The 25,923-nt window shown below is 32.8% G+C and overlaps 4 protein-coding genes across 8 annotated transcripts; 1 reads left to right on the top strand and 3 right to left on the bottom strand.

Moving 5' to 3' along the window:
- Positions 1-3,610: 3,610 nt before the first annotated feature.
- On the top strand, positions 3,611-6,649 carry LOC110619710 (protein PLASTID REDOX INSENSITIVE 2, chloroplastic). The gene is made up of 3 exons (XM_021763259.2): positions 3,611-3,888; positions 3,979-4,077; positions 6,291-6,649. Exons 1-3 carry the CDS (start codon positions 3,664-3,666, stop codon positions 6,483-6,485), a joined length of 519 nt encoding a protein of 172 aa, XP_021618951.1. The 5' UTR covers positions 3,611-3,663; the 3' UTR covers positions 6,486-6,649.
- On the bottom strand, positions 6,555-7,912 carry LOC110619701. Its single transcript, XM_021763248.2, has 3 exons — positions 7,515-7,912; positions 7,248-7,408; positions 6,555-6,922 (listed from the first exon to the last, which is right to left on the bottom strand). Exons 1-3 carry the CDS (start codon positions 7,792-7,794, stop codon positions 6,812-6,814), a joined length of 552 nt encoding a protein of 183 aa, XP_021618940.1. The 5' UTR covers positions 7,795-7,912; the 3' UTR covers positions 6,555-6,811.
- A 5,365-nt stretch (positions 7,913-13,277) lies between these two features.
- On the bottom strand, positions 13,278-18,938 carry LOC110610306 (nucleobase-ascorbate transporter 7). Of its 5 annotated transcripts, XM_021750176.2 has the most exons (16): positions 18,542-18,647; positions 18,400-18,444; positions 18,061-18,277; positions 17,096-17,193; positions 16,826-17,002; positions 16,625-16,725; positions 16,173-16,248; positions 15,983-16,042; positions 15,669-15,853; positions 15,299-15,395; positions 14,849-14,935; positions 14,484-14,542; positions 14,267-14,358; positions 14,103-14,180; positions 13,847-14,007; positions 13,278-13,757 (listed from the first exon to the last, which is right to left on the bottom strand). In XM_021750176.2, exons 3-16 carry the CDS (start codon positions 18,176-18,178, stop codon positions 13,539-13,541), a joined length of 1,608 nt encoding a protein of 535 aa, XP_021605868.1. In that variant the 5' UTR covers positions 18,179-18,277; positions 18,400-18,444; positions 18,542-18,647; the 3' UTR covers positions 13,278-13,538. The 5 variants fall into 5 exon arrangements, with proteins under 5 accessions (XP_021605868.1, XP_043816650.1, XP_043816653.1 ...); XM_043960715.1 differs by lacking the exons at positions 18,400-18,444; positions 18,542-18,647 and adding an exon at positions 18,801-18,938; XM_043960718.1 differs by lacking the exons at positions 18,400-18,444; positions 18,542-18,647 and adding an exon at positions 18,806-18,821.
- A 2,895-nt stretch (positions 18,939-21,833) lies between these two features.
- Positions 21,834-25,438, bottom strand: LOC110610384 (protein LSM12 homolog). Its single transcript, XM_021750294.2, has 5 exons — positions 25,285-25,438; positions 25,023-25,182; positions 24,817-24,897; positions 22,262-22,385; positions 21,834-22,186 (listed from the first exon to the last, which is right to left on the bottom strand). Exons 1-5 carry the CDS (start codon positions 25,409-25,411, stop codon positions 22,139-22,141), a joined length of 540 nt encoding a protein of 179 aa, XP_021605986.1. The 5' UTR covers positions 25,412-25,438; the 3' UTR covers positions 21,834-22,138.
- Between the last annotated feature and the right edge of the window lie 485 nt (positions 25,439-25,923).

Here is a 25,923-nt window from a genome sequence, read left to right on the forward strand (position 1 = left end):
TAGTAACATGTGTAGACAAGTTTTGCCGAGTACAAGTTTCGCCTCTTTTTCTTGGATTCGCCTTAGATCTTCGTTATATGGGCAATTTATGCCCCTGATCAAGGACGGAATCAGCACATCCTGATTGATAATAATTAATTTAGGTTTTTTTTTTTGGGTAAGATATACGAGCCAATTCCACCCTGATGAATTGAAAATTCAGTTTTCAGGATATGTTATTGCTTTACATAAGGCCTTTTCAGTTCGTTGCAACGGTGTGGTCCCATTTGCCATGTTGTGGGAATCAAATTGGTGAAGTTTTTAAATATCTCAATAATTAAAAATGTAATTATCACAAATTTAAAGTAAATAAATTTAATAATGATTAAAAAATTTATATATAAAATCTATAGATATACACATTCCAATTAATACAAGTTTTATATTAAATACTTCATCGTGATACTAATATAGCAGCTCACTAACATGCCACCGCTATTGAGTTAATTTTTATTTTTTAAATTAATCAGGTATTAATCAGAACAACCATGTGGATAAAGGATACGACAAAATATGAATCCAAATTCCACCATTAATTTAGCAAAATATCCTGATGTGCATGCGCATGTTGCCATCAAAATAATACCCATTTTTAATAAACATTATTAATTAGTTTGAAATATGCATACTTTTATTGGGGCCATTGAGTGTAATAATTTTCCACGCGGCCTATCAAAGCAGCAAATCAGAGAAATTAAGATGGTGACTAAAGGGCTAGCTTCTTTATTTTGATATAATATGAAAAGTTGAAAAACAGGAATTAGGGTTTGGATTTTACTAGCAATTGGTTCCCACCACATTAATCCTCATCATGCCAAATATTCCCATAAATTTAGTATGAAATTTAGGATCATTAGATTGGTAATTTTGCAGCCGTAATTCACCCTATAATTCTTGATATGAAAAATAAAATTAATTCATTGGTAATGTGGAATAGTACTGTTTTAAACACAGAGAGAAGTGCATTTGGACCAATGAGAGGGTGACATGTGCAACTGAAATAAGAAGAAAGGACCCAACTGCCAACGGCTGTTACTTTAATAGAATCTGAATTGTATGAGATCTTGACTGCAGGTCCCTTTGCCTTCAACAAATTGAATCTTTCTTATCCCTTACATGACAGTCTAAGTATAAATATCTATCCCCCACAAACTTTATCTTAGCAGTGGAATCCTAAGTATACACCAAAATGCCAAAATTTCATCTCACCTTCCATCCCAATTAGCAGAAATTTGCTCTTTATTTACCAACTGAACTTTCAAAAGAAATGAAATAAAATAAGGGAAAAAATTCGAACTTTATTATTAGGATGTGGCCATGACAAAAATGGAGGACCCCTGAAATTTCAGCTTTTAAAGATGATTTATAGTTGTAAAAACAGTGGTTGTGGGGTTGCTGTAAAAGGTCTATAGGCCCATGGAACTAAAGGTTCAAAAGCTGGAATGATTCACACAACATTGAAGATATAGTTTTTGTGATTTTCTGCTGAATGCAAGACAGCAATATTCTGAATCCATAGGTACTCAAATGTCACCGTCCACTGTGTCATCTACTTTATTTAAAAGAACAACAACAAAAAAAAAAAAAATCCCTCTCATGATCATACCCACTTCATACTCTGAAAATTTTACATTTTGTCTCTTTAACAGTGGATTTTCAGACCTTTTAGCCATATCCATGTTCCTCAACACATGTATTTTTGTCCTGCAACTCATTATTAACACCATAATATACAATTAAAAAAGGACAAAATTTACGTAAATTCTCTTAGCGAGAAGTTTCATGCAATGATCAATACAGTCATTTGATCATTAGGATGAATTGGTATATATGGGAGATGGGACAAATGTGTAGAAGTATGTATAGATGATGAGCACTAAGTGATGATGGAGTTGTAGAAAATGGGGGCTTAAAATAAAAAAGAAAAAAAAAAAAGAGATGTCTTTTGCAAGAGGGAATTTGGCTTTCCAACTCACATTACCTCCTTTGGATGCCGTGAAAAGAAGGTGAAAGGGAAGCATGGGAGTGACTACTCTCGAGGGAGCGTGGATGTTTTGTTCTTTATTGCCTTTGTGATAGTGCTTTGGACCTCCATTCTTTATATTCATTAAGAGTGGAGAAAAACACAAAAGAGTCTTCTGCTCAATCATCAAACACATACACATTCAACCAACCAACACACCCACACAATATTCATATATATATATATAAATTATGCCTGCATCTCATGTGTATAAAGGAGCAAAGTGAAAAATGAGTGTAAATTTCAAGGAAAAGGATGTTTAAAGATAGATGGCTGGCAAAAAAGCTTTTGAATATTGTATGGGTTTTACTTGGTTTTTGTTGCCAGGTAAAAGAGGAGGAAAAGAATGAATTTGATGCATTCACAAAGAAAAATCTACTGTGTAGCCGAAAGTTTTGTACTCTATATTTCCACAAGGTAAAAAAATTGACCAAAAAGGTTACAAGTGATAGATAAAGCGCATTGAGACACGTTAAGATACAACCCATGCTGAACGAGTTAACAAGTTTTTTAACACAAAAAGAAAAGTTTCTTTCAATAGTTTATGAAGCTTTGACACATTTCATATTGCAATTAACAAAGACATGATCAATCAATAGTAGCAGAGTGCATTCCACATCAATATCACACAGTGAACTTTATTTTCCCACTAGTACAATGGCAAGAAAGATTAGAAAAAAGGAGAAAAGAGACAAAAATCTATTCTCTTTTATATAGCATGAATTGGAGAAATATATATATTTACCTCTTCAAATTTAATTAGATTTAATTAACTAATACGATATAAATCTTATTGTGAATCAGAGTTTAACCTCTATTACGGAATTTAAAAATAAAAAATATTAAATTGATTAATTTGATATAAATCTTATTATGAATTAAAATTTAACATTTGTTACGAAATTTTAAAAATAAAATAAAGGGAGAACACACTTTTATATATACATATATGCATGACTTGAGCATATGGTATACAAAGTACACAAACAAAGAAATCACTTGCATCTAAAGTTTTTTACAACCGCTTTAGGAAATAGAAAAGAGATTGATGGGTTCAAAAGCTATCCATTAAGCAAAAGCTATGTGTTATGTATACTATTGGGTTTTGATTTCTTAAAGCCTATTGCTTTAAAAATAAAAGGATGTGTTTATTTAGCTGACACCCTTTTGTACAACTTTTGAATTTTGTTTAAAGGTGGTTCCCTCCTTTGGTTTTAATTTGATTATTTGTATATATCTCATGCCCAGAGTGTGCCTCTTTATTAGCTAGGGATAATATTTATAAACATGTTGAAACAGACCTTAAACATTGTTCACGTTATCTTTCTCTGCTGCCTTATGAATTTTTCTAAAGGAAAAGTAGTTGTTGAAAATAACTTGATCCTTTCTCCAGCAGTGCGAGAGAAACGCCCTAACACTAAATTTTTTTAAAAAAAATTGAACAAGAGTCGGCTTGATGCGCTAGTTTTGGTTCATTTGGGTTCTAAATTGGTCCATTCAGCTCAGAAGGCCATTACTCTTATTGGGCTTGTTGTGGGCTGTGGTAAATAAGACAGGTGTTACTTGTGGGCTTTTAAAACTCCGCTTGCTAAACTCAAGATATGTTTTCACCTTCGCAAATGGCCCTTCTGTACAGGCTCCCTCTGCCTCTGCTCTGTCGCGCCAAAATTTCAACCTCTTTCACTCCTGTCCTTGCTAATCCTTCCCTAATCCTCCATCCTCCAGCAATCCTCTCTGCAAAATGCATTTCTAGAAAACCTCCTGCAGCCACTGCCCCTCACCAGAAATACGTTTACCCTGATCCTATCCCCGAATTCGCAAAATCTGTAAGTGCATTTATGTGAAATACATTGTTCGCCGCTATGCATGGTCTTATTTACTGTTTTGTTTGTGTTATTCGTTTTTGCTTGTTGCAGGAGACCCAGAAGTTTAGGGCTGAGCTTTTAAAGAAACTTGCGAAGGATAAGGAAACATTCCGCGATGATCTTGATAAAGTCGTGGATGTTTGCTCGGAGGTAAGTTTTCTTTTGTTTATTGCTTATTTGCTTGATTTAGGCTTTCTTTGATTTTTTGTTCTTTATCCGGTGCTTAAGGAGGTATTAGATGTTGGTAACCTTTTTAGCTAGATGACTTGAATATGTATTGGTACCGAACAATGAAATGTAGAAAGTTGAATATCGCATACTCGAGAAAATGCGCAAGTGAAGCCATGGATTTTCCTTGGTGATAAGACTTTGGATTTTATTTTAAGTTTTAATTGCTAGAATGGAGGCTATTATACTTGTTAACTTATGCATCTTTTTGTTAGTTGGAGATCTGACCTTCGGAACTCTCTTATCTTGACATTACTACCTTAATCTCTTAACTCCCGTCTAGTACTCAATCTCATTTATCTTTCCTTACCTATTCCGTTAGCTGTTCTCTTACAGGGAATTCATGAATATGGGTAAATTATTTTAAATGTGAATTTTATGCAAATAGTACAAAAAGCACATAGTACGAAAAGGTTTATTTGAAAATACAAACATTTTGTAAATAGCTTTAAGTGCATTCCTAAATTTAACCAACAAAATCCAATCTATACATTACAAATCTCATTCAGATAGTTTAACCAAAATTTTAAATTCATTCATTCAGTAGAGATTTTCCTAAGACATGTTTGATGTCCTACCCATATATGACTGCCCCATTTTCTTAACTATAAAATTTGATGATTGATTTATACAATATGGTGGCCATCATGAAAAATGGATCTTTATAACTGTAGCATGGCAAGAATATGTCCTAGAATGGTTTGAAATTATCGCAATTGGGACCAAAATGATCTTTATAGGATTTTCAAGCATATATCTTTTCATTAGTAAGCTTAAAAAATACAACAAACCCTGACATCCTGTTTTATGGCAAACATCCGGCATGCATGGAAGGGGAAAGACATTTTTTTCACGTTCGATAGAACATCCTTGCTTGTTAGGATACTTAAAATTCTAACATCCTTGCAATAAAAACAAGTCTGCATTGAGAATGTCGATTAGGATTTTCCTACATACCACAGCTTACTTAAAGAGCCTAACTGCAAGTTGTATCGTCATTCATTCTTGGAAATTGTATTCTTCCACTGATGTGACTTGTGGTCCTAGGATTGGCCATCCTTTATACCCAGATATGTGTTTGGATTACAACCACAGGATCTGTCATTAATATTCTTATTCCAGTTTTAATTGAACAAATGTCCAGCAAACACATAGTTTATCCAAATTGTGAAAGAATGGGTTCTGGGAGAGTTTTGGAGTAAACTTGCTTGCTGCCTGTTCCAAACATTTTTGTTAAAACTTTTTCAGAAAAATTACTGTGTAAGAGATTGTTGATATATGATAAGTTGAGGACAAAGCAAACCTCCTTGGTTATGTTAACTGGTGGGAGTGCAAGGGAGAGGAAATATTTGAGTTGAAATTTTGCTTAAGTATATTACTTGTAAACAAAGGAAGAATTTCTTTATTCTGATAGCCAAGGGACATGGTGAGGGTTTTGCCCAAATCACAGGCACTGAACAGAATTTGAAGCTTCTAAGATGTTTTCCTGGTTGTGGTTCAGCAGTCATTGTTAAAACAAATTGAGACATCTATGTAATCATGATGGTAACTTTTGGTATCCTGGCCCTAGGATATTTGATTTGCTGACATCATTTAATAGCTTAGAGCCACCTTCTCTCTACCTGTCGGTGGTGGGAGGGGACAACTGCGTAAACTTGACATTTTAAATGTTCTATTCCTACAACAGCTAGAACTGCAGCCCTTTAGCTCCTCCTCTCCCTGTTAAATTCCATACTTTACAATGGTGATAATAATCAGAATTGAGGCCATAAGTCTAATTTTCCCAGCCCACACAACTTTCCTTATTTTTATTTTCTCCTAATTGAGATATATGGTTTATTGCAGTACTGATTCCTTTTGAACTTGGTCGACCATCTTTTTCTTATCTCATGGGAACCTTGCGTTTTTGGCTGGATAACAACTAATACTTGACCCAAAAAGAGTTATCTCACCTTTCAAAAATTTAAACACTGTTATGCAGACAACTTTCATCTACTGATTCTAACTTTTTGTGCTTGTTTAGTCCAACGTTGGCAATATCTTCATGTGCTACCTGTATGTTTGAAACTTTGAGATTAAAAGAAAAAGAACCAAAATTTTCATTGATGCTAACTGGCTTGTAGTGTTGGAAACAGATATTTAGCGACTTCTTGCACGAGGAGTATGGAGGACCTGGAACATTATTGGTGGAGCCATTCACTGATATGTTAGTTGCTCTCAAGGAGAGAAAATTACCCGGAGCACCTTTAGCAGCAAGAGAATCCTTGTTATGGGCTCAAAGCTTTGTTGATCAGGACTGGGAAGTTTGGAATTCCAACCCACATAATTGACTTCTTTTCATTGTATTTGTACTTTTATCTGGAGCACTTGTTATCTCTAATTCCTGATCAATCATAAGGTTGTGGAATATGGAGGCTGGAAAATATTATTCGTCCAAACAATGTTAGATCCATAACTATTTTTGTCGCTATACAGATTTTTTATTTCTTGAAAATGGTAGCTTTGATTGACAATGCTTTTGACATGTGATTATCCGTCTTCTTTGATGGAGTGATGAATATATTTTGGTGGGTATTAGGAGTAGTCTCCGGAAAAGTTGGAAGCAATCTACTGAATTTTTCATGTGCCACTGGAGAGATTTCAATAACAAACACCGTCAGCTTGCAGCCTCAGAGATGCTCTGTAATTTGGGGCGCCATGACTTCGATCTGAGTGTTGTAGAGGAGATTGACGGTGTCCTTGGTCGGTGCCTTTCATTTTTAGTCGTCTGAAATATTTGAACATTATCAGAACGGTCAATGTTCATTAATAGCACTAATGTAAAATACTAAAAAATTATTTGTAAATTTATGGTTGAAAATTCTCCTTCACCTTCTACTATTATATTCGTGGACAAAATTTCTCTTTTAAAGGAGAAAGTTAATCATTAAAAATTTTTGTAAAAATATAATATAAGTTCTTCAAGCAAGTAAACAATGAATTATTGTTTTGTAACAAAATTAAAAAGAATTTGGTAAAAATGAATGAATGAATGCACGAAGGAAGGTTTAGAATAATATAGGCCCTACTGAGAGACATATTATCACATGTACCTGATGGTCTTTCTCCTTATCCTTGTCCATATCAGCAGGTTTGTTTCCTGCCTCACAATCCGAACTCGTCTTCTCCGATGCCGTCTGAGGCTTCTCAACTGATTCCGGCTGCTGCCTATTCATTTTTGCATACTTCTTTGCCCTCAACACCTTCATCACTTCTGAACCCACAGAAATAAGCAGAAAGATTTAGAAACTCAGAACTCACAAGACCACAGAGATTATGTAAATAAGAAACATTAATTAATTAATTAGTTTAATTGTGACCTTGAGTAGTAACAAGGCGATATGCATGGCCAAGTGCAAGAGTATCAGTAGGCCTGAGAAGCTTGACACGAGTGAACTGAACAGCAGTCTTTTTGTCAGGGTTATTAGTCTTATCTTGATCTCCATGTACAGAAGGCAATGGAATGATCAAAGAAACATAGTGACCAGGGTTCATTCTCATGACCTCACTGGCTGAAATTGGCCAATAAAGCCTCTCAATCTTACCACAGGGGTGCTGTATGACCAAAGCAGCAGCATCTATGGCTTGACAGTTGCCCATCTCTCATGGAAAAAACTTAGGCTATGGGAAGACAAAGGCAAAAAAGAAAGAAGGGAGAAAGATAAGAAGCAAGAAATGAAGGAAGGAGATGGGAGTAATAGCAGCAGTCTCTTTCTATACAGCTCCCTCCCAACTCTCACAAATATACTAGCAAGGGTCTTAATCAACAAATTCCTACGTGGTCAAGTTTAAATTTAAAAAAAAAAAAAAAAATAGAAATGGAAGAATTTTTGACATTTTAATTAGTTAATAAATTATGACATTAAATTATACGAAATGATTAAGATATAATGATTAAAATAAATGGACCTCGGGGCGTGGTAGAGGTGCCACTTGGAGAGATGTCAGGCGATGGAAACACGGTCACGGCCGGACATGTTCGGCGGTGTCCACGGAGTCGATGGTTTTTGGAAGCATAAGAAGAGGTAAATAATATAATAGAGCAGCAAGCAGACATGTGCAGTACCTGCCTTACTTTGCTTTTCTCTGTATGAGCATCAGTCAGCTTGGGTAGGATCAATCTGGTTTGCTTTAAATTTTTTTAAAATAAATTAGTAATAGAATTTTATTAGAAGAATTAATTAAACTAAATTAACAAGAAAATTAAACAAAATCCTGAAGTTTTACAATGAGATCTTTCCCTTTTAACACTATTAATAAATATTAAATTTTACATGACATTTCAAATTTAAGTTAATATATTTCTTTAATTATATTAAATTATATTTTAGTCCTTTAAATTTAATAAAATATACAATCGAGTCTTTTTAATTCTAAAATTAGTTATAATATTTTTTTATTAATAAAATAGGCTCTTTTAGTATAATTTTTTTTATATATTTACAAATTAATACCTAATATTCTAATTAGGTACAAATAGTACTTTTATTTTTTTATATAAATTAATTTTACTATTTATTTATTAAATTTAACACCTTATATTTAAAAAATAAAATAATTAAATCAAAATTAAATAAAGAAACTTTATATACTATTATATATCTAAATTGAAGACAAAAAAAATTTTTCTATTTAAATTTCTTTTATAAATGATATTTAATTTTTTTTCTCAGTGATTTGATTTAATAGTTTGTTAGCTATTTTAATAGTTAACGGCTATTTTCTCATATTAGTCGGTTAGAAGTTAAAATAAATAATTTTTATAATTCATTCTTTTTAACATTCAAAATATTATTTGGCAATAAATTGTAATATAATATTTAATATTTTAATTAATATTTAAAAATTGAAAAAGTAAATTTTTATGAAAAAAATAATATTTTAACATTTAATTAATTACTAAAAATTATCAACCTATCAAATAGTAAAACGATTAGTATTGTAAAAAAGAAATTAAATATTAATATTATAATTTAATTAAAATACTAAATATTATTTTAAAAGCACTGATCGAATGTTAGCATTATTTGGATCAGTGACACATTTAGAAATTTTATTCAAGAGCTCAATTTTAATAAATGGTCATATGTAAATTAAAATATATAAAATAAATTTAAAAAATTTATAAAAAAATTAATAATATATTATAATTAAATTATAATTTATTTATTTATTTTTTATTAATTAAAATATATTAATAATTTTTAAAAATATATTTTTCAATATAAATTAATGATTAATCAATTAATAGCGAATTTATCATTCTATTATGAAATTAATTTTTAATAATATTTATTATAAAAAAAATTATTTTTATTATAATACAAACTCATATAAAAATAATATTGTTAAAATAACACAACAATTTAATATAATATTTTACAATAAAATTTATTTTTAAAAAAATTAAATTATCTAACTCATTAACTATATAAACAATATTTTCATTTCATTTTTTTCAAATTTAAATAATCTAACTTATTATCTATACAAATACTACTCAATTTATATTTAAATATTTTTAAATTTAAATTATTTAATTTATTATCCATTAAATTTATATTTTTTAAAATTAAATTATTTTTTAAATTTAAATAGTTAATAAACTTATTAATTAGTAAACATTACTCATAAAATATTTTTATTTATAAAAATTTAAAATTTTTTCTGTAAATTTAAAATTTTTTCTGTAAATTTAAATAATTTAATAAATAGTTTTAATTATATAAATAGATTAAAAACTAATTAAGACAAATAATTACTTCTTAATAATAAAAATAGCGTATAAAATTAAATTACGTAATGAATGAATAATTTTTTAAAAAGAATTTACATATTGGAGCTAAAATTTTAAGGATGAAAAATAAATTTTTTTAATTAGAAAAAATAGAGAATAAGAGAGACAAAATAAAATGAAAAATTAAAATTAAATGAATTAAACAGTATAAATAGTGAATAAAAATTTATTTAATAAAAAATTAAAGAATTTAATTTTATAAAATATAAAATATTTTAATTAGATAATTTTAAAATAAGAACAAACTAATAATTTTTTTAAATAGATAAAAACTTAATAATAATTTTTTTATTATATATAAAATTACCTAAATATTTTTATATAATTTAAAATTTTTCAGTAGGCGATGCGCACCTTGACCCAATTAGCACATGCGTCCCTGATTTGCATTGACATGTATAAATATGGAAAATTTTTAAATTATGAACAGTGAATTCAAATCTATGGTAAATGAGCAGATATTTCTAAGTGTATTCTAAAATTTATCCCAAATTATAATATTAGCATTTAATTAAATTATTATAAACCATCCATGGAAATTTTCACCTTATTTTTAATTTTACTATCATGTTTTTTTTTTCTTTTAATTTGACAATTAGTCCAATTATTCAATGAAAAATTATAAGATTATTAACAAAAAAAAATATATATATAATTTTGCAAATATTGCTTTGTATTTAATTTTAAGCATTTTGATTAATTAATTTTGTGATATTTGGATTAGCGTTAATAATGATTGAGGTGAGTGATTAGTGGGTACACACAAAGCAATTCCACTATCTTCTTATCAAATTAAATTAAACATTAAGCCCTAGCTTTTTTGAAAAGCTCCACACTCCAATGGAATTCAAATAACATCAATTTTCTTTCCCTTAAAGCTCCTATATTAATTCTAATCAATATAAAATATAAAAAATTTTTAAAAAAAAATGAAAGTATTAAGAATTGCAACATTGATAATTTGAATTATTATTGTGAAAATCATGGTTTATACATATATGAAAAGAATCCTTAAATGATCCACATGAGTAAATGTCAGAATATGTAAGCCATGTGAGATGTTGGGAGATGTTAAACTCAAATAATAAATGGTGAATAGACAATTTCATGTTGAAACATTGACTCCTGTAGGGGACAACATCTTCCTAATTATAAATTAAAGGACTGCCCTTAAACTTGTTAGGGCAATGGGGTTAAGGCACCCTTCAAAAATTAAATTCTGGGTTGCCCTAATTAAATTACTGGTGAGATGGAATTCAAACTCTAAATCTGTTCATAAACTGTTCCTTGCATGGACCACCAAATTTAGGTCTGTTATCTTTGTGTCTTGCTTTTCAAAACATTCTAAATTTCTAATTACTGCTTGTGGGGTTATTGTTTTAATTTTTTTTTTTTGCCAATACATATATAATTTTCAAAAGTTGCTTTCTCTACATTCTTCCCCTTTAATGCAAGACACATAACAGAACACCCATTCAACAGTACTTCAAAGAATGTCTACAATGAAACGATTAACTGCTGAATTGAAAATTTGGTTGTAGAAAAGGAAGTAAAAGTTCACAAGCATTACCCAAATTTGCTGAGAAAATCAATCCAGTTTGAACCACACCAAAAAATTTTTAATAATATAATTTTTTAATATGCAATTCATAATCCCCACTAAGAGAGAAGTGCTCTAGCTCTTTTATGACACTTTCCCGGAAAGCAAAAGAAAATGGGATTTATTTTTCTATGTATTAGAAGCATTGGTACAAGCACTAACCAGTAAGCAGGATTTGGATGAAATTTAATATGAAGCACAACACACCTAAGGTGTCCCATTTGGGGAAATGGTAAATATAAAAATATATATTAAAAAAAAAAAACAAAGGCAAGAACTCACTAAAATAAAGGTCAAAGATGTGGGCTGCCTCTCTTTTTTAATATACACCATTTGCATAACCTACACAAACATAAACAAAGACTTGAAGATTTTAATAGATTTAGTGGGTAACCTCAACTTTTGTTTTTTTTATTTAAAGTAATTAGATGCCATGGATTCTTGAGCTGTTGGAAGATGATGATCAAGAATTGGTATATTCTCTGCTCTCTCTCTAATGGAGCATTTCAATGGTCCTTGAACTAGATAATGCAGCATCTTCACTGCATTTTTTCTCTGCTAGTGGGAAACTCAACTTTACAACTTAAACATTAAAAAGAAGTTATAAATAGAATAAATCTTTTTTAGTTTAGCTATGGTGATAGGGATTTGCCTTGCAAAAGTAACCATTCCCATTGAAATGATATGAAAACATGTGGCGTAGTTTCATTAGTTGCAATATTTTGAGTAGTGATGGAATATTTAATCAAATCTTATAAATATTCATAAGAAACTTAATCACATCAATTTCTTTTATTTAAACAATTTTTTTTTAAAAAAAAAGGAAATGAATTTATTAAAGAAAAAGTTGCTAAGATCTTTAATATAGAAATGGGATATTTTAAAAATAAAAAGGAAAAAAGAAAACTCAAATGGTTTTGGTTTGGTAGGATGATCTGTTATATGATTATAAAATGATATAATTGAAAAGTTTATGAACCCATAATTGGGTCAAAGTAGGTTAAGAGCTCGAGGCAAAAAAATACGTGCAGTGTTCCTTGTAATCTAAATCAGCACAAATTAAAGATTGCATTTGGACTGTCCCATGTAAATTTACAAAGCCAGGACCCTGCCTTTGGATTTTATTTTATAATTCCTTAAAAGACTAAAGGTTAGTTTAGTAATATTAAATTCTTACAAAGTTCAAATTTTATGTATAAATTTAGAAGAAGATTGTAATAAGGTTAAAATGAGAGGAGTGTTTTGCTATGGAAATTGTATTGGAATGACAGTTAACAAGGCAAATTCATGCATGACCAAAAAGAGAGAAACTTTAAGAATAGTGATTGAAACCATTCATTTGCATGTGATATTGAAGGTAATTGACAATTGATTTGAATTATTGGTTTAGGCAGGAACATCAAATATCAAATAATAGACATCACACAATTGTGGTCGTCACCTTGTCACCCACACTCTTCTATGATTTATCAAATCAAGAACTGGGTTGCCTCTTTTTTTGGAGACATTCAGATTTGTAATCTCCAATCTCCAATTTACCATATCCTGAGGGAACCACCATTAACGTGCCACTCTAATAAGATTTTTTAATCACCTCACAAAATCAATCTAATATTATTTGGTAAAGCATGAGTTTTTTTTATTAGAGTTAAGACATACGCAGATGGCAATGAAATTTTAATGAATGTTACTAGAAAAAAAGGAACTTTGCTTTTTATACTAATTCACTACGACTTTCAACTATCAGACATCCATGTGAAGAAAAATGATAGTTAGAATAAAGTATTTTGGAAAGATTATACACTTGTACCACCAAGTTCTTGCTCTCTTAGATATGGCTACAGCGGGCAAAAGAGCAGAAAAAAGATCATGTTATGATGCAGTGCCCTTAATGAGATAGATGGGGGCAAAACCTAAGCAAACCACGAAGAGTTACGTGTTCCAACATCACACAGATGGGAAGAACTTGTTCAGATTGAAAGGAAGAGAATAGAACTCTTCGCTTCTCGTGTCCGTCTTGAATGATCGGAACCTGTCCCACCAATGCATACCTCTGTCCTTCTTTGTTGCATTGTCTTTCTGGTGCAATGTAATATCCAGGAAGAATGCCAATATGCCAGCAACAAAAGGTTCTGATGAAAATGGCACATTTATCATGTCGTTGAACTGCAATAATATGCAAAATTGTGAGTTCCCAAGGAACAAAACGATGTTCCAAAAGGTTTATTGCTGATAGTTAAGGCATTTTCAGTTACCCATCTTGCTCCAGTGTGGACTGGGCCATAACCATTAATTGCTGTGTACTCGTTGAAGTATTGTGGTACTGATAAGCCCATGAAAACAGAGAATCCAAGAATAAACTTTGTCCTGAAGCTGTTTAAGTTACAGAACTGAAGGAAACTTAGACCTCCTGAACCTGCTCGTGTAATTGGAAAAAGGGGAAAAAAATGAATCGCCTAACCTTGCATTGAATCATGACAATAAAAGATTTTAAAGTTTAAGAGGACACACCAACATATGCAAAGAAAAGGCAATATAGAGCTGCAACAATTGGAGCCGGAATTGAAGCAAAGACAGCACCAAATTTGCCTGGATAACCAAGCATTACAACTGAGAACCATATCTATATGCACATATAATAGAGGATGGCAGAGAGAATTAACTATTTTACTCACCAAGAATGGAAAAGAAAATCATAAACCCTGCTGATATTTGGACAACCCTTCGGCTTCCAACACGCGTCAGTGCCAACAAACCAGCATTTTCCCTGCAGTCAAACCAATTAAGTTTTAATGCCAATTTGAAGAATAAAATCATAAGACAATTTGGTCAGAGAAGAAGAATATGTGTCGATGTTTGTAAGTAAAAGAATATATTACATAAGAATCTTACACAGATACTGCTGATCCACTCCCAGTTCCAAATATCCCAGAGAAGAGAATTCCTACTCCCTGAGAAGAGGATAAAAGAAAATTTGGTCAAACAGTGTATCAAAATTGCAATAAAAGAAATTGCACAACTTTTAGCCAAAACAAATCCAACCACATCCTATTTCCAGCTACATTACATGATACATGCAGGTAACCGAAAGGGGAATAAAAAATATTTATTGTTTTTGTAGGATTTATGCATTTGTTGACTTCTGTAGAAATTAAATTTGACATCCAATTTTATCCACCTTATCTCTGAGCATGTGTGCAGTGAGCAGAAAGGCACCAAAACCAGAGAAAAAGATGTGCAATCAGAAAAACTTCTACCTGCCAACCAACACCACGGCTAAGTATGGAAGGTGGCAATGGAGTGGCACTTGCGTATCTTGACACAGCAATGAAAACGCCAGTTGACTGTTAATCATAGAAAGAGGCAAAAGTAATTTTCAGTGGATTGTGACTAAATATAAGGAGTTCAAACAAAACAGCAGCAGGTCATGAATAAATATAATGAGTTCAATCAAACGTTCTTATGTTATGAAGTATTAGAAAGATGGAATTTGTATGTCCAGAACAACGAAAAAGATAATAACAGTAAAAGATTCTAGATATTGATTAAGTTTATAGAAGATTATAGAAACCAAGTTCACCATGCGGTACAAAATCCTATTTCCACAACTATGAGCTCAAGTTGTAGAAGATATTCCCACTAAATGCAATAGTAACCGCACCAAGTTTATTAATACATCTAAAATTAATAAGCACAAGTAACCAAACCTCTACAAGGGAAACAAATGATGCGGTCATCATTGCAAAGGCCTCTCCAGCATCAAATGTGGGAGCTCCCCATTGGAAAGGATATGGAACTCTTATCCTATATAAAAGTGTTAACAAAACAAATGAAGATCAGTATGCAACAAAAAATGAAATTCACGGCGTCGAATTTCTTATAAATGTAAATAAGAAAGCAACCAACATCATAAAGTAAACCCATCAACAGAATATATCAGCACTATACTTCTAGGTAACTATTAGCAGAGTACTTACTTAGGTAGTCACTCCAAGCAACAATAAACATTAGTTATCCATATACAATGTCAAGATCTCATCAGCTAGGTGTCAGTAGAAGGATATTCAAGCATCTTACCATGGGGCACCACTTATAATCCCTGCACGATCAGTTCGACAGCTTATTTGAGTTTTTGGTCCAGAATTCTTGTATGCCCCACCAACAGTAAGGAGATGAGCATAAATCCACACAATAATCACTGAGAATATTACGGCAAAGCGATCAAATACAGCTCTTTCTCCCGGTATCAAATGAGGTAGATACTGCAAGAACTCATCAAGGTTACTTTATTTACAGAACTTTTATCTAAGATAAAACCTGTTGACATTAGCTCTAGTGCCCCATAAAGCAAAAGAAGAGAGAAAAATATGCAATACAATATTCCATTATACCTGTGAGAAAATAACTAGAAAGATGATCTGTGGCAGTCCAATCTCCACACATTTTGCAAGCTAGAAATAACAAAGCCAACGTCAATAATGAATAGTACAGATGGGGGTGGGGGATTAAGAGCTAAACTTTCATCTTTCATCTATAAATAGTCACACAAAAACAATTCAGAAGGGAATGCCATATACATACCAGAGGAAAACCAAATTCATAGAGCCCAAAACCAGATAAAGCGACCAAAGGAACAGCCGCTAATGGACTCAAGAACCTGGCAAAGTATAAACAAGCATAAATTGGTTAACAGTAATTTAAGCAGATTCTTCAATATTGCAAAAACATGACTAAAATTCCTAGCTATAGAAATCTGACAAAAGGCTAAATATGAACTGGAATTCACATCAGAACCAAAGACAAACAAATATATAAGAGAGGAGACCCTGAAAGAGCGTCTACAATTTCTACATGCAGCGGAACTGACCAACGCAGAAGTGGTGGAAATAAGGTTGGTAATCAAGTACAGAAAACCCATGCAAAATTCAAGAATTGATCAACACATAGGGGCTGGAGATCACAACCATAAACTTAAACAAAAATAAAGAAAATCAGAACCAAAAAGCTATCTAAGTAATATAAAAACAATTAACCTTGCAACATTACGCCAAAGGCCACTGAAGCCAACAACAATTTGTAGAGTTGAGGCCACAATAAGTGAACCTTGAATTCCACGCATTATCTTCTCAAATTTCTGTATGTTCATTTTAGAAAGCTGAATCAGTATCATATCATACTTGATCTTATAAACAATAAAGGAACATCCAAATGATAAAAGTTCCAGTTGAAGCAACCTCCTGGGGACTCAAAATGTCACTATATCGACCAGCCAAAACAATTGAAATGGTGGTTGGCAAATAGGTAAAAGAGCCTCCAATTACTGCAGGTAGGCAAGTACCAAACATTGTTTGGAACAACGTATTCAATCCAGCCACAAATTGCAAAGTTTGAATCATCTTTGCTTTTTCTTCCTAAAACAGAGTTCATATAAATAAGCAAAAGAACAATATAAGCAAAATAAGGAGGAACATTGCTGGGTAGGAAGTTTGGCCAGTAAAGCTTACATTTCCTCCTCCCATTTGGGGAACTAAAGTAGTGGGTATGAGCACTGTTGTCCCAAGCATCACCAAGTAGTGTTGGAAACCAAGCAGAATTGCCTCAGCTGCATTTCAGAAATTCCCCAAAATCATCAATATTGTCACTATCATCAATAAGAAAACCCTTAGGCTTGTTATTCAGAAACTTGTTAAGAAATACGGTAATTAAAGGAAAATAGGAGTTTGTCTCTAGGTATTTGACCAAATAGGATCGTCAGGTTCCTATAGAACCTATCACTAAAATACCCCTAGAGGGAGATAGGGCTAAGCGGAGCCAAAAGGGTTTTCCATGAGATGGGAAATGAAAACTATTCACTACACGAGGTTTGTAAGTAAGTGTGTTGAACTCATAATTCATTAGATACTTTTCAAATCAAGAATGAAATGCAGCTTGGACTGCAAAACAAATATACTTCCAAATAGATTTCATTAAAACCACTGCAACAAATGGAAAAGCAAGCAAAAGAAAAATGGGAATTCCAAATGATCAAATAGTAACGTCCAATGCAAAATGGATAAAATATGAAACAGTAGAAACTGACATAGTAAAAAGATCAGAACGACAAAAAAAGTGCATTCTATTTGAAAATATCTGATGCAAATGGAAACTCGTTTCGCGCAAACAGTGAGTAAATTAAATGAAGCAAATTGGGAGTAACGTCATATTGTTTTCGGAGGATGGGAACAACGCCATATTACATTTTAATATACAGCACAAATTCGAGCTGGAAAAAAAGAAAGAAAAAACAGGGGATTTATACACAAATAGAGCAAAATGACTTATGAATCATGATTATCAAGACTAAAACACTTCGATTATTCCATGCTTAAGGACTAACCAGAAAATAATATATTTTCGTCCAATAACGGAAGCATCAAGGACGAGGAACTACAACGGAAAAAAAAAATGAGAGAGGAAATGAGAAACTAACGCCAAGGAGGAGGACTCGTAATGCAGTAAGCAATGTTAGGCAGTTGATCCTTCGCTGGATGTGGCTGCAACTCTTCCTGTTTTGGCGGCGGCGCGGCTCCTCCTCCACCTCCTGCCATCTTCTCTCTTTCTCTGTGTTACGCTTTCTTCCCACAGCTTTCTCCCCACAGCTTTCTCCTCTTCCTTAGAAATTCCTCTTACGACTTACTCCTTGCACACTAGAAAGCCCAAATCTCAATTCAGAACTCGGATCCCATATCTTTCAAGAAACCCAACACCAAATAACTAATAAAAACCAGATGTCACAGTTTCCAAAAGAAAAAAAGAAAAAAAAAATTACCACCGTCCTACACACAAACGCCTAGAGAAGCAGTTTAGTTAAACCCTACGCAAAGGCGTATCAACTGATAAGACTCATAAACAAAAAAAAGAGCAAGAACAAAAATGGCAGCGAAAACAAGCACAGAGCTGAGAAGCAGAACCAAAAGGCTGGCGCAGCAGTGAAAAACACAATATTCTACACTTTGAACTGCACCCAAACACAATGAACAACTCAAGTCTCAAGAGATGCAAAATGAAGCTTAATAGGCTTGTTTTAGAGCCCAAAAAAAAAAGACACCCACTTGGAGAGCAACACAAAAAGCGAGTATGAAGTGGCAGAGAAAAGCAAAAGGAGAGAGAGAGAAGAGCATCAGAAAGCCAGAAAGAAACCAAACATCTCTCTCACCCAAAAGAATCTACCTTACTTGCATTCCTTTGCAATTTTTTTTGTAAAAAAATTTAATTTAAACTATTTTGCTAGTGTGGGTCTACTCTCTTTTCCTCAATCACGTAAAGATAAAGCTTGCTGCTTGCGTAAAAGTTCCTCTCCACCATCACCTTTACCCATCTTGTTGTTACTCCCGATATATCCCATTGGTCTTTTCGATTAAAGAAAGAATTGTTAATACCGATTTACAAACACAATTAACGGTATTAAACTGGAATTACAGAAGAAAGTTGGCGAAATTTTGTACTTGCTTTCTGGGTTAAGTTATAGTGACAAGAAAATTCAAAAAGCAACCATTTCTTTCTTGAAAACGAAGTAAAAGGCGAGGGTTTTTGATATTGCTGCGAGCGGATTTTGTAGAAGTGATGAGTCCTTTTCTTTTTGAAGTATTGTCAAACGTATACACAAGCAATCTCCTCTTTGTCTGTCGCACACTCTGTCGTGTTTCCTTAGCTTCTGGGTTTCGCTTGACTCTTCCTACTGAGCTGTTCACATCTTGTAAAAACCAAACCACATCTCTTGGGACTTAAAAAACTGCACCCATGCATGTCCTGTTTTGGCATATTTTTTTTTCTTTTCTATCTCTATAGAATTTGAATCTTTAACGGCAAAAGTACTGCTGATCAGTGATCACTCAGGCTCAGCTACTGATTCTAAACAACAATTCATTAAATCCTTGTATATGGTAGCTATACTTTGTGTTGTTAGAGTCTTAAGCTTGACTTTTCTTCTATAATAACAGAGCATGATTCAAGGATTACTTGGTTATCAAAGACGTGTAACTTAAAAATGTAAAAAATCAGATCACTTTTCTCATTATTTATTAAGAATTTTTTTCCCCCAGAGTTATAAAGGGAATTGGAAATTGGGATGGGTAGAAATTAAACCTGAACCTTCCAATACATTCTAACATATTTATTACGGACTTAAAATTATGCATTTACTAAGAAATTATAGAGTACATTTTAAAAATGTGACATACGCTCTTACATTTTAAAAATCTACAAACTTCGTTCGATATATTTTCTTTAGTACATTAATTATATTTAAAAATTTTGAAATTCACTTCGCCTTGTGATGCAGTTAATTGCAAAATTCGAAATATAATTATCAATGAAATAAAATAAGTTTTTTTTTTTTTTTTTCTAGTTACTAAAAGATAACAGCATCAACGCTTTAAAAAGAAATAGGTAAAAATCCAACTCAGGGGTAAAGAGTATGACAACAACAACAAAAAAAAAAAAAAAAAAAAAAAAAAAAACAGCAGCAGCAGCCGACCCGTGTAAACTGAGTGTTGTGGAATGTGGCATACAGTTAACAAACCACAATTTTCTAATTACAAAGTAGAAACCTTTATTACTTTTTTTCCGGGTCTACAGCTCATTTGAAATCTTATGTGTAATTTAAAAAAAAAAAAAAAGAATTCATTTGAGAAAGAAATGAAAAATCAGAAGCACAGAGTAATAATTTTATTTTGGTAGCTTTGGATTTGGGATGGCTTCGTCTGATGAAATGTACTTAAACCAGACTCCAACATTGGACAAACTATATATGAAAATTGAAAGGTTTGATTCGCTGGTCCACAAGAATTAATGAATGGGAAGATCTTATTAATATTAATTAACTTTTAAAAAAGAATAAAGGGAAAAAGCATTGTTTGAAAAAGAGGGGTCATGCCCATGCACACAAATTCCTTTCCTCTATGCATTATTCCTATACTTAAATCCTTTATTTTGGCGTTTTCTAGCATCAACAAGACCTTTCTAGCTACTTCTTCTTCTTCCTCTTCAGCTGTTTCTTTTAATTTTCATTCGTGCATAAAATTGTATTCATTATTCACTTGTTTTAAATATAATTTCGTTTGCAAGTTTCATTAATTATGGAAGCTGAAAGTTAACAATCAAATTCTATTTATGTGTCCATCAGATTCTTTTAGATTTAAAACTCTAATTTGACATAGGAAAAAAAAAAAAAGAACCTTGGGTTTTTGTTTTTTTTTTTTGAATTATTAAACAGTAGTTAGTTAGTTGATTTAGTAATATCAATCCTAAAATTTAAATAATGCTCATAATAAATCATCCTTGGCATTTATTCACTTTTTAACTGTAAAGATCACATGGGAAGCTTTTTCCGGCTGCATTGTAACGTCCAGAATTATCAGGTTAAGCTGTAAAAGTATCCAAAGCTGCTGCTTGCGTAAAGCTTTTTAAAAAGCAAGAATAAACTTTATCCTATTCCAGGATCACGATTCAGCAGAACAATGGGACACTTAATCCCCATTCCCCATCCTCGTACAAAATCAACTAGCCCGCAACCATCCACTGAGAATTTATTGGCTAAGAACGCCCACGTGTTAGATTTCATGGTACTTGATGCTTTTTTCTGTTGAGACCATCAACGGATGGTGATTAACCAAATTTTGAGTAACAAAACAATGATTGCAACAATCATTCAATTATACAACTAGTTGAATGAAGCAGTAACCATCCTCAAATCCTAGTCCACACACCCACCTCAGAATGCTAATGCTATACATCACCTCTAGACATCAGGCAATGGACATTAGGCAAGCCAGTACCACATAGACAAACGCTCTGCTCTGACATATATTGCCACAGAAACCTTAGAAGGCACATGAGAGAATGAATCCAACAGCTTAATCACGCTTTCCAACTCAGTTGCTTCTATCTTCAATCCGCATCACAATTATACCATCCTATAGGACCAAATATTATTAAAAAAAATCACTAGATTCACTATCAACCACAGGTGTGTATCTATGCGAGAGAGACCGCTGATTCTTAATTCTCTATAAGACAGGTGGCAACTGCATATAGGTTGATAGAATATAATGTGAACAAGTGCTATCTTTCACAGTGGAAAACACCAAATGCAACTTGCTTCATACAAACTATACATAATTTCAGAGAGATTTGGTTGCACCTCTCAACAATGCCAATTAGGAAAGTACTTTTTTGATTGTAAAGTAGCGAGCTTATTCAAAATTTAAGCATATCTATGAGGAGATGACAATAGATTATGAAAGTGAAACAACAACAAACAGTATAACCTGCCATCAATTTAGCTCCAGTAGCAACATAGAAAAAATTGAAAATGCTAGAGGCAGCAAAATAAAGGAATAGCAATAAATAATTCTATGGTGAAATCTATATTCATCAATATAACTTGCAATTGTCTCAACATGGGAAATATGTTTTTCTCAGTTATGGTTGTACTAGGACTGGGAGCAAGCAACATATCCAAAGCCTCAAGGTCCCTTTCCCAACAGCAGTAGCATTCCTACTACACGTTACTGACTGGCACCACGAGCTTGCAACCTCTTTCTCTCAAACTCAAGCTGGAAAGGATCAACGCAGACAATTAAAATTTCCAAACTTCTGGAGAATTAAAAATTATTTCATAAATGACTTACCACTTTCTTCACCCTTTCATTTGCGGCAGGAGTTCCTCCACTTACACAGTCAGGGAGATATGGACTGCTAACTCGCACTTCATTCATAACCACTATGACAGTCTTATCCCAGCGCACTGGAAGTCTGTTTTATGCAATAAGTTGGATTTTAAGAACTGTGACAACCTATGAACTATTTTAACATATGAAATTGTAGAAAGCAAAAACCAATTTCATATTTTAAATTAAATGACACTACAGAATGAAAGCTTATTCAGAAGCTTTGAGTTCCATGTGTGAGAAAGAACTTGCATCTCTCCCTTTTTAATGGGGAAAATAAGGGCTGGATGATGGACATAGTTCAACAGTGTGCTGTCTAATAAAATAAGTTTCAGAATGAAATATGCTGTTTTTGGTTATATCTCGCCAAACGTTGAGTTATAAATCAAAGAACATTTCATTGTTGTATACATAGTATGTCCATGCATTTAGGCTCCAAAATTTCATTAAATGGAGAAGATTCAGCCACCATGAATGAAATAAAAATTGGAGCTATGGATAAGATTATCATATAGTTTTACAGATCAAGTCTCCACTGGTTTAGAGCTAAATGATATTATATTTTGGGCTTAATAAATTAATCTATAGAAGAATTTGTAGGGAGGGACAAATAGTTCTAATTTCTTCCATGAACTGGAAAGTGTATCTATGAAAGTTCTTCATGTTTTTTCTTTGAATCAAGACCAGGTTTTCACAATTAAAATATTTTAGGATTCATACCCTATCAGGTATGTGGATACATACACGTACACACATGTATATAGACTTCTGGTAATAGATCCTAATTGATTGATTATTTCCAAAAACCTTAATGCAGCTGTTAGACTTCTCTTTCTCCTCTACTTATTTTTCTTTATCATCTTTTCCAAGTTCTTCCGCTATTTTAGCTCATTGATCCAGTTACCAGTGACCTCCAAGTCCAAGATCATCCACTTTCTCTAAAGGGCCTTTAAATTCATTGTACTATCACATAAATATAACTATAGCTGCCACATATTTTTCCTACTCTTTTTATCCAATATCACAACATGTATTGCAATATTTAGCTGCTGCCAAGCCCTGCAGCTTAATCCGTTTCAATTCATCAACTTTTTGCCATTATTCTACTTTTTCTCCATGCATGTTCAAATGCTGAACAGTTTAGAGATTCTGCTTCAATTTACAAACAGAAACCCCCAATTGAGTCAACCCAAATCAGCTAGCCATTCCAAAAACAAAACAGAGTGAACTTCTAAAAGGTTCAGTGATGCTAACTGCTTTTCTCTTATATTATGCCTTCAATTCATTTACACTAACCACAAACATCTCAAGTTGAGGAATTTCTACTTCAACAAGACCATAGTTGTGAAAGGCTCAAGGCGCACCAAGGCGCAAAGGGGATTTGGAGTCTAGATACAAGGGGCAGGCGCGGACCCGAGCAACTCAAGGCGCAAAAAAATAAAAAATAAAAAATCCATTAAAATTCAAGTAACATAAAGCTAAATGCAATAAAATCAAGTACCAAACATCAAATGCAATATAATCTTTACTTGTTTGCTACTTTTCACAATCACAAATCACATTCACAACCCACATTCACAAATCACAGCAGGCTGGTTGGCAATGGCAGAGCAGCATGCCAGCACTATGACAGCCATGGGGAGAGAAAGAGTAAAGAAAGAGAAAGAGAAGGAAAGAAAAAGAGAGAGAATAAAGAAAGGAAGGAGAAAGATAAATTCAAAAAAAATATATATATGTTGAGAATTAATTGAAGAGATGAAATATAGGTATGTTGAAGTTTTGATGATTTATTTTTTCTCCCTCTTTTTCTCTTCCTTTTTCTTCCTCTTCTTTTTTTTTTTTTTTTTTCTCTTCTTTTTCCTTCTCTCTCCTGTGGCTGCTGCTGGCTGCTGAAGCTATTGTCCTAAAATTTAAAATCTAGGGCAAATTTGAAGGGCACGGGCGAGTTGCCTGGTGTGCCTCAGGCACGGCGCCCACCTGGCGCGCTTCTGAGGCGTGCCTCACATAACATTGAACAAGACATCCTTGTTCAGTAATGAAACTCAAAGAGTCTGTAGAGTGTAGATCATCTCCAGTTAAACAGATTCTACAGATCACTATTATCCTCACCAACATCTGAATAAATGCACCTAGCAAAATAGGGTCTATGGTTCTAAGAGCAAAAGCACAAACAGAGACCAGAAAAGTGCATAGCAAGAAACACAGAGTAGATCACCTGACAAAGTATGCTAAAACATATTACTGGATTAGGATCACAATAGTCTACATTTTCTATGATCAGTATTCCTGATAACAATAAATAAATAACAAGCGAGGACCTTTGTTTCCACATAAGGAGCCAGTAATCTATGAGTTCATGATTATTAAACTGAAAAGGACATTGAACTATTGTAGATGATTGGTTAATTTGTTCAATATGTTAAAACTCAATCTCACTACTTAAATAACAAAATTGATGCTTAATGCACAAAAAACACACTGCCCAGCAGTTTTCATGGTCAAAGTAAGGAACGTACGTCTTAGACAAAGCATCAAAGATGCTCTGTGCCTCAGCGGTGACACCCACTCCAATCCTCTCAGCTTCTGCTTCTGCCTGCCTGCAAATCCAATATACCTCCACAAAAACCCGTCTAATTTACCAAACACCCAAAAATACTAAAAGAAGAGGAGAGGGGAAAAAGAACAAATCCCAAGTGGGTTTTGCACTTCTTGTCAAAATCACCTTAAAGCCAATTCCTCTCTAGCTTGAAGACTATGGAGATCGATATAACACTTCTTGACATCAAGTGGGTCGTCCGATTGACCTAGAAAAGAAAACTCCTTGATATAATTAGCTTTCAGGAACCTTATGTTTCTCCTTGGCCCAGGTTTCGATCCCTCTTGTAAAACGAAATAGTTAAGGAATCCAAGCAATCAGATAATTAGGGTTAGATACAAAAGAGAAGCACATATTAATGAGTAGAAAAGGAGTAAACGAAGGATATGAAGAACGAGGATGTTAGATGGGCGATCGAAGGTAATGACTTGGCCGTCGAATTCGTCGCCTAAAGTGGTTTTGATAGAGAGCAAGCAGCCCACTGCAAAGTCCTCACCGCTGTTGCTACCTTCCATAGCTGTCGTCTCTCTTGATTCGATGTCCTCTTATTTTTATTTGGGTTTTAATGTTTCGGAGGGTTTGATTCGGTCTGCCAGATCTGGCCCATACTCACAAAAATAACACGATTTCCAGATGAGGCCCACACTTGAATTATCGAGCTTAGCTGCTAGCTGCTCAAAACGCTCAACAAGCCCATCTGGGCCGATAGCATGATTTTATTATTAGTCCGTCTCGTATCATCAAAAGCGACCAACGGCTTCGATTAAAAAAAAATTGCGGATTTGATTTAATTCTTACTAATAATTAGAATCAAAATAAAATTTTCGATTCTTTAATTTTTATGTAGCAGATTTAGAATTAAATTTCAGTATAATTTTAATATAATTTTAAATAATTTTAATATGGTTTATATTTTATTATAATAAAATTATAATGTTTTTATATTTATTTAAAAATAGTTAATAATTTTAAAATTTTAATATCAAAATAGTAATAAGAACAGTAATATTAATATTTAATTTCCAAG

The sequence above is a fragment of the Manihot esculenta genome, chromosome 1 (genome assembly GCF_001659605.2).
Source record: "Manihot esculenta cultivar AM560-2 chromosome 1, M.esculenta_v8, whole genome shotgun sequence".
NCBI lineage: Eukaryota > Viridiplantae > Streptophyta > Magnoliopsida > Malpighiales > Euphorbiaceae > Manihot > Manihot esculenta.

Coding starts and splice junctions, on each gene's coding strand:
- LOC110619710 (XM_021763259.2), top strand. CDS start 3,664: ATGTTTTCACCTTCGCAAATGGCCCTTCTGTACAGGCTCCCTCTGCCT. Junction 3,889..3,978: donor TCCCCGAATTCGCAAAATCT/GTAAGTGCATTT, acceptor TGCTTGTTGCAG/GAGACCCAGAAGTTTAGGGC. Junction 4,078..6,290: donor TCGTGGATGTTTGCTCGGAG/GTAAGTTTTCTT, acceptor TGTTGGAAACAG/ATATTTAGCGACTTCTTGCA.
- LOC110619701 (XM_021763248.2), bottom strand. CDS start 7,794: ATGGGCAACTGTCAAGCCATAGATGCTGCTGCTTTGGTCATACAGCAC. Junction 7,409..7,514: donor TCGCCTTGTTACTACTCAAG/GTCACAATTAAA, acceptor CTGTGGGTTCAG/AAGTGATGAAGGTGTTGAGG. Junction 6,923..7,247: donor ATAAGGAGAAAGACCATCAG/GTACATGTGATA, acceptor CAAATATTTCAG/ACGACTAAAAATGAAAGGCA.
- LOC110610306 (XM_043960715.1), bottom strand. CDS start 18,178: ATGGCAGGAGGTGGAGGAGGAGCCGCGCCGCCGCCAAAACAGGAAGAG. Junction 15,396..15,668: donor ATTATAAGTGGTGCCCCATG/GTAAGATGCTTG, acceptor ACTTTTATATAG/GATAAGAGTTCCATATCCTT. Junction 14,008..14,102: donor CCTTTTCTTTGCATATGTTG/GTGTGTCCTCTT, acceptor TTACACGAGCAG/GTTCAGGAGGTCTAAGTTTC.
- LOC110610384 (XM_021750294.2), bottom strand. CDS start 25,411: ATGGAAGGTAGCAACAGCGGTGAGGACTTTGCAGTGGGCTGCTTGCTC. Junction 25,183..25,284: donor ATCTAACATCCTCGTTCTTC/ATATCCTTCGTT, acceptor ATTTCGTTTTAC/AAGAGGGATCGAAACCTGGG. Junction 24,898..25,022: donor AGAGAGGAATTGGCTTTAAG/GTGATTTTGACA, acceptor TTGGATTTGCAG/GCAGGCAGAAGCAGAAGCTG.